This window comes from Pholis gunnellus (assembly GCF_910591455.1).
Source record: "Pholis gunnellus genome assembly, chromosome: 7".
NCBI classification, from domain to species: Eukaryota; Metazoa; Chordata; class Actinopteri; order Perciformes; family Pholidae; genus Pholis; species Pholis gunnellus.
The window spans coordinates 18,289,854-18,298,074 of record NC_136533.1 but is presented as its reverse complement, the minus strand read 5'-3'; the positions used below and the strand labels follow the sequence as shown (position 1 = coordinate 18,298,074).

Below are 8,221 nucleotides of genomic sequence, written 5' to 3'. Positions count from 1 at the left end.
TCCGATAATATAAAACATCTGGACATGTCACAGGGCGCATAAATCAAGGACATGCCTCCTACACGGGCCTCCCACATTCCATACATCTGCTCCTAACAAAGGACATAGTCAAGCAAGTATGCTGTTTCATGTGTATTGAGGAAAATACACTACACTGGAAACAGACCGACGGGGACGGAAGTGACCATCACAGCGCTAGTCAGAGTGTAATGAGAGTAAACGGTGTTTTTAACGGAGTTTGTCTGGAGGAAAAGTTTCTGTGGTTTAGTGAAAATGTCTAAAGTAGAAATGCTGAGATCTTTAGTCAACCAGCGACTAACTGCGGCTGATGAAGAGATATTTGGTCTGTTTGAAAGAACGATAGCAGAGTACGAGGAGGAACTCTCTCGTTTAAAAGAGCAGAACAAGAGACAACGGGAACTACTGGACGCTGTTTTCAACCCGGAAGTTCGGATACAAAGAGCACGTAGGTTCACTTTATTTCTTCTCTCAAACACTGTTCATACTCCGGCTGATAACTTGTAATGTAGTTTTGAGTGAAAGTCGGTGGCAATTAATCTTTTTCTTCTTCCCCTGATTTCATATCTGCAAACTTGTCGCTTTTGGTTTTTTTTGGGGGGGGTCAACTGGCCAGCCAGCGTTTATCAGATTGGAGTGAGACAATGAGAAAGGGTGATGTTGTGATCTTTGCAATAAAACATCTTTGATGTGACGTGTCGAGTCTTGGCCAATCAGCGTTAAGATGTCTACAGCGTCTTCTTTCCCTCCGTTAAAGTTTAAGTTCCGTTACCGTTCAGACTTCATGGGTTGAGGCTAACGTCCACTGGATGCGGAACTTTGTCGACTGTTAACGTTCGTCATTATCGCGATTTAGGAGGAAAAAATGTAACTTGATGAAACATTTAATTGAAAAGGGTGTTCAAAAATTATAATATGACCAAATAATAATCTTTGATCTGTAATAAACATTTCCTTCATTGGTTGGCTAACATTTCTATTGGAGTTCTGTTCATGATGACCCCATATATCTCCATGTCAAATGTAATGTAATTTGACTACATTTTCTGAGATAATTAAAGGCAAAGTTGGCCCAAATGAAATTATGATATTCATAATTTCCTCATATTTTAACTGTTAAATAAACAGTTCCTGAAGAGGTTGTAGTACATTTTCAATGGATTCTTGTTCATGATCACTCGGACTATGTCCATTAAAAATGTAATGTCATTTTACTGTATGTCTGTTTCGATTCTCTATTTTGAAAATCTAGACATTACGCTTCGTAAAAGCCTTGGTCTGTATAGCTCTACCCACTTCCTTAGTGTGGTGGTGATCAAAGGCATTGTTCTAAAACTAATGTATTTGGAATCAGTTGGAACACATGCACATTAATGTTTTTCAAGACAAAAACACAACATGAAACGCAAAACATACCTGACCACCCTCTTCACACAGACAGATATAGCAAGGGGGCATATAAAAAGAGACAAAAAACATAACAAATACTGTATGTGGATTTAATTGTTGCACAAAAATAATTTTATTTGACCTGCAAAATGCAGACAAGGTTGTCCAAAGCCTGGACAAGCTTGTTTTAATGTTGTCCAGGCCTAAAGCCTTGCCCACTGCCAAATGTAGATTATGCCCAAAACAGGGTATCCAAGTGTAATTTTCAAATGCCTTTTTGTTGTTGGAGGCATTGTCAGTAGGTATTATCAGCCATTTTTGGCATGTCCAATCCCCATTTTTCACACACCATCTCCTCCAGCGCTTCATGGATAGAATCTGCAGTATGGTCTGAATACAAAGGAGTACATCCTTAAACACCAGGACTGCATTTCCCAGGTTTCTGTTACGTACTGGATTGTGAGTGCCATGTATGCATCAACTGCCCTGCTTGTCCAGAGGTCAGTGGTGAGAGCAAAACAAGGCTGGCATTGAAGTTGAGCCTGAATAACCTGATTGGTCTCATTGTAGATCTGTGGAATTTCATTGTTCATGAAATAATTTCTCCCTGGCATATCATATTTTCTGTCCAACGCATGCACAAGATTCCTAAATCCAGTTTTTTCGACTGTGTATATTGGCACCTGATCAGTACAGATGAACTCAGCCCACTGCTCTGTTTAACCTCTTCGCATCTGTTGAGCCTCTCTCATATTTCTGCTGGCTTTCAAACACAGCTGGAAGGGAACTCTCTGGCATCTGTTTGACTGTCTGTGGGAGTGGGTGGATAAAAAATGCTTAATTTACTTGCATAGTGAGTTTGATATTTTCACTTCATATTTTATCTTAATTCATGGAATAATTATTTTTCCTTAACTAAAAATACAAATAATTAGCTCAAGATCCACCAGCATGTAGCCATTTTGCATCAATTGTGTTTCATTTAGTACACTTTTGTGTGCATTGTGACCTCATGATCATATAGGCTTGTCGTCAAACTAGGCTACGGCTCGTGTTAGGCTGTTTAAGGGTGAGCTTGGGGGTGTTCATGTTTATAACCACATTTGCTTACCTGTCGTTCTCTGAACTCTTTGAAAGGTTCGGGGTGTCTGTCGGAAAGGTGCTTTGCCATGTTTGACGTGTCCCTTGGTCTGTGTGGCTTTGAAACACGTTTTACAGACGGGTCTCTGCATGTCAGTGGGCTTTCCTTCACTTGTCTGCAATATAGCCAAAGTACTTCCAGATTTCACTTCTGGCATCTTTTTTTCTAACAAGCCGAGGACGGTCGGCAAAAGCTCCTGCACTTGACGCCATGTCTCCCCTGCGATCACTCGCAGGCTGCCTGTTGCGTGTGTGAGCGCTGGGCAGCCCCGCCCCCTTGCAGTCAATGCGTACAGGCAGCATGACAGGAAGCGGAACAGTGAGTGCGTTCTGATCGCGCGCTATTTTAATGAAGTAGCGATACTAAAAATATGCAAAATCGTATCGTTTTTCACGTCCGGGTACCGCGGTACCTTTTTAGTATCGATACACCTTGCAACATTAATCTGCAGGCAGTTGTCTAATTTCATGAGCTATTACTGTAAAGTTTTTGAGATAATTAAAGGCAAAGTTAGCTCAAATGAAATTATGATATTCATAATTTCCCTATATTTTACATTTTATAAAAACAAATCCTTAAGAGGTTATATCAAAATGTCACTGGATTGTTGTTCATGACAACCCCTACTACGTACATGTCTAATTTCATGATATTTTACTGTACAGTTTTTGAGAAAATTAAAGGTAAAGTCAACTCAAATGGCCTTCATTTTCATAATTTCTTCATATTTGGACTTTGATTACTTGAATTCCTTAAGAGGTTATATTACACTTTCACTGGATTGTTGTCCATGAGGACCTTTACTATGTACATGTCTAATTTCATGAGATTTTACTGTACAATGTTTGAGAAAATATAGGCAAAATTAGCTCATATTATATTAATAATTTCCCTATATTTGACATTTTATAAAAAACAAATCCTTAATTTATGAAAAGGAATTACATTTGAGTTGACTTTGCCTTTTAGTTATCTTAAAAAATGTACAGTAAAATTACATTACATTTGACATGGAGATATATGGGGTCATCATGAACAGAACTCCAATGGAAATGTTAGCTAACCAATGAAGGAAATGTTTTTATTACAGATCAAAGATTATTATTAGGTAGCATTATAATTTTCAAACCCTTTTTCAATTAAAGAGTATACAGCAGTGTAACTTCAGATTTTATTATTGTTGGATTTCATATCATATACAAAATGACGTTGTTTTTTGAACAAATTAGGCAAATTATTGATGAAATATAGGTCTATTTCCGGGCTTTTTGGGCTATCCAAGCACCCGTACCGTAGCACCACGAATAGACGAGCATTACATTTCAAGTGCCGGCTGACGTCACCGTGGTTCCGCGGATGCCGGACCACTTGGCCGCAGTCATGTTCCGGTTCAGTTCACACGGTCAGTCATTAACGTTAAACCAAAATACCGGCGGATCTGGTTGCAGGTTGTTTGTTTTAACTCAAAGTAGAATGAGGCGATTTCGTGGTGATAACTTTTATGACCACGATGATGAGGCCCAGATACTGATGAGATGATGAGGTCAAAGAGCTTCAGGAAGAGGAGGCTGTTTGTGTAGCGCAGCTTGACGCAGGGCTGAGATGTGAGTGGAGCTGGGCCTGGATAAAGGTGGAGGTCTCAACAGACGTGAGTACAGCTTCACGCTGTCACAGTATTTTAAATACATTGATAAGGCAGAGTATGCTAAATGCAGCCTCTGCTCCAATGAGATGAACTACAGCAACAAGGGCTCACATGCCCTCTCATCGCACTGACAGACACTGTTCACTGTAATGACCACAGCCAGTGGACTAACAGTCCCAACAGTCCCACGTGCAGTTGCTCCCAAGGATCCTGAAGTAATGAGACAGAGGGTTAAGGAGCCTGTACCTTCATTTCAGCAGGTTGCTAATGCAGAGGTGTGTGTGTATAGATCACAGCTATTATTTTACTCTTGATAAGCTACCTTATTCAGAGTAGATTATCATTTTAATTTAAATAATTGAACTGGATTGAATGCATATTAATTGCAAATAGAAGATAGGCCACAATTCTAACAGCTTTACAGTAACAGTAGAAGTTAATATGAAGCCATACGGTAACAGGGTTCAATGAAAACGAATCACTTTATTTTGTATAGGCGATGGTTCTCACTACTCTTGCTAACTTTGTTTTTATTTGACTAAAACCTTTGAAAATGAGACCTCAGTCTCAATGGAATTTGTCTAAATAAAGGTTAATAATAATAATAATTGATGATAAAAAAAAAGCTAACGAGCCAGCTGCTCAACTAGAGCTGAAATACTGATTAATAACTGAATAATAAATTAGTTTTTTGCTTAAAGTAAATGTCTTATCACTTAATTTTCTTCTAAGACTACACCAGAATGATACATTTGAATGATCATATTTAAAATAAAGCGGGGGTGAAAAATGTGACAAGCACCTGAAACTGGTTCATATGTTCATGGTCACATACATTGATTACATGATTGTATTATCTGGTTCTATTGATACTCTGGAAGTGTATGTACAGGAGACTATTTGCTCAATACTACAATGTCTTTGTAATGTCTCTGTGTGTGTTTACTGTTTCCCTGCAGATGTCCAGCAGCTGTTGGTGGTTAAAGAAGAGGTTCCCTCTGAGCAGCAGGAGTGGAGCTCCAGTCTGGACCAGGAGGACCCAGAGCCCTCACACATTAAAGAGGAACAGGAGGAACTCTGCACCAGTCAGGAAGGAGAGCAGCTTCAAGGTCTGGAGGAGGCTGATGTCAAGTTCTCATTCACTCCTGTGAAGAGTGAAGATGAAGAAGAGGAAGCTCAGTCCTCACAGCTTCATCAAAGACAAACTGAACAGATGGAAACAGTAGCTGATGAAGACTGTGGAGGATCAGAACCAGACAGGAACTTGGATCCAGATAGATATCCAGAACCAGATACTGATGAGAAGACTGGAGACTCTTCTGACACTGATGACAGTGGTGATTGTAAGGAGACCAGAGAACCTCAGTCGGGTTTAAACTATTTGAAACCTGATGAAATCCGTGTCAGTGATTCAAGGTGTAGCGCTGGTGAGAAACCTTTTAGATGCTCTGAGTGTGAGAAATCATTTGTCAATAGTCAAAATCTGAATAGACACATGAGAACCCACACAGGAGAGAAACCTTTCAGCTGCTCCGTTTGCAAGAAATCTTTTCACTATCGTGAATATTTGCAGATACACATGAGAATCCACACAGGAGAGAAACCTTACAGCTGCTCAGTCTGTAAGAAATGTTTTAAGCAGCGTTCAACTTTACAGAGTCACATGAGAACCCACACAGGAGAAAAACCTTTCAGCTGCTCCTTTTGCAAGAAATCATTTATCGGTTCTTCAAGTTTGCAGAAACACATTAGAATCCACACAGGAGAAAAACCTTTCAGCTGCTCCGTTTGCAATAAATCTTTTAACCTGCGTTCAACTTTAACGATACACATTAGAATCCACACAGGAGAAAAACCTTTCAGCTGCTCAGTTTGCAAGAAATCTTTTAACAATCATGCACATTTACGGAGACACGTGATAACCCACACAGGAGAGAAACCTTTCAGCTGCTCAGTCTGTAAGAAATCTTTTAACCGTTCTTCACATTTACAGAGACACATGAGAATCCACACAGGAGAAAAATCTTTCAGCTGCTCAGTTTGCAAGAAATCTTTTAACAATCGTCCACATTTAAAGGTACACATGAGAATCCACACAGGAGAGAAACCTTTCAGCTGCTCAGCTTGCAAGAAATCTTTTAACCATCGTTCAAATTTACAGAAACACATGAGAATCCACACAGGAAACGATCCCCTTTAGCTGTTCTGGTTGCAGTAAAGTTTCCGTTTGTGATAAAAGCTTTCAGCACGAGTCACCTCTGAAGTTATACATGATTAACCGTGGTTCAACTACACTGATTTCAATATTTCAATACAAAAAGTTATGCACTGAATGAGTGCCAACTGTACAGTTTGAAATAGTTTTGATGATTATATTGATGATTGATTTCATGGTCATGTAAGTTTAAGACGATGGTTTTACCTGCATCTGTGCACAGTATATTGTATTTAAATGATTTCATCAATAAAAACAAAAAGGTTTGTGTATTTCACTGGTTCATACAGTTTTACAGAGCACACTTTGTTCATCAGGATTAAATCCATCTGTGACTGGAGTCTGACTCAATAGTTCTTTATCTTGGCAGTTCGCACTCTTTGCTGCTGCCATTACTGGTATAAAATGGTAATCTTGTCTGACACAAACTTATAAAAAGGGCCCTTAGAGAAAGCAATCTACACATTCTTTGGAGTCACAAACCACCAACATCCTTCTCTCGATCTATAGTTCCTTCCAGTTTAACAGGCTGACACATTCCTGAATCTGTTTACAACTTGTCGATACTTTTTTAGATTGCCGGTGGCTTTTCTTGATCATACCATCATCTTATCCTAATCATTGTGCTCCCCAGGCCTCTTGTTCATGTGTATGAGCACTTTTACCAGCTCAACTTTAGGTAACCATGAAACAGGCCCCACCTTTGACTTTATCACACAGCTCCAACACAATATATCAGGATTGATGTTGCAGCAAAGGGGTTGGACCTGATCACACCCGGCCCTCATTCCTTTGCTTCCATTTTCTGTGAAGCACTCTTTCACCTTTAAACTTTTTGTGTTGCATAATGCTGTTTGGAAAATACTAAAATTAGTACGGAATGAAAAATCCATAGAGATTTAAAAAATTAAATGGCGGTGTCAAGCTAAGTGATGCAGAACAATCAAAGAAAAACAACTCACTTTTTTTACAAGGGAAAAGACAATAGTTCAATCATAGAGTTGGAAATATGTCTTTATTAGTAAATACACACATTTGATGTCACTCTCACATGGAGCCGTCTAAAAAATACATATTACAGGGAGGAACTGAGACAGAGCTCCAGTGTTTATCCCACTATGACTACGTCCTCCTCAGGGAACTCATTGAAGGGAACCTCCAGGTTTAGAGGAGCAGGTCCCTTTCTTATCCTTCCTGAAGCATCGTAGTGGGAGCCATGGCACGGACAGTAGTAGCCTCCGAAGTCTCCGGCGTTGGCGATGGGCACACAACCCAGATGAGTGCACACACCGAGGACGATGACCCAGCGGGGGTTAATCACTCTATCCTTGTCATGCTGGGGGTCACGAAGCTCCGCCAGATTCACACCCTCCTCTGTTGTGATTTCCTTCTCTGTGCGGTGACGGACAAACAGGGGCTTTCCTCTCCACTTAAAGGTCATGTTTTTGCCTTTAGGGATGTCAGCGAGCTTGATCTCAATCTGGGATAAGGCCAGGACATCTGCTGATGCGCTCATTGAGGAGACAAACTGGGTGACCACTGTCTTGGCGGCATACACACCAACCACAGTGGTCGCTCCAGTGACGAGGTAAGAGAAGGACCTTCTCGCCTCGCTGCTCTCCTGGGAGGACTTGTTGGGGTCCGTAACCTCGGGGCGACGGTAGCCTGTGAAGTCAGGAATCTTGATATCTGTGTGGGCAAGGCGGATCCCCCCAGGAGCTGGAGAAGAAACACAAGATGTAGTTTTGTAGTTGTAATCAAAGAAACATTTTGGATTAAATTGATACTGATTAATATATTGTATCCCTAACAT

General features: G+C 40.3%; 2 protein-coding genes across 2 annotated transcripts; one reads left to right on the top strand and one right to left on the bottom strand.

Annotated features, from left to right (window-relative positions):
- Positions 1 to 6,691, top strand: LOC306698431 (uncharacterized protein). Its single transcript, XM_079162729.1, has 2 exons — positions 1 to 466; positions 5,153 to 6,691. Exons 1-2 carry the CDS (start codon positions 274 to 276, stop codon positions 6,391 to 6,393), a joined length of 1,434 nt encoding a protein of 477 aa, XP_079018855.1. The 5' UTR covers positions 1 to 273; the 3' UTR covers positions 6,394 to 6,691.
- An 825-nt stretch (positions 6,692 to 7,516) lies between these two features.
- Positions 7,517 to 8,221, bottom strand: LOC306699037 (cytochrome b-c1 complex subunit Rieske, mitochondrial-like; the record flags this gene model as incomplete). Its single annotated transcript, XM_079163539.1, has 1 exon — positions 7,517 to 8,221. One exon carries the CDS (start codon positions 8,219 to 8,221, stop codon positions 7,517 to 7,519), a length of 705 nt encoding a protein of 234 aa, XP_079019665.1.

Coding starts and splice junctions, on each gene's coding strand:
- LOC306698431 (XM_079162729.1), top strand. CDS start 274: ATGTCTAAAGTAGAAATGCTGAGATCTTTAGTCAACCAGCGACTAACT. Junction 467..5,152: donor AGTTCGGATACAAAGAGCAC/GTAGGTTCACTT, acceptor GTTTCCCTGCAG/ATGTCCAGCAGCTGTTGGTG.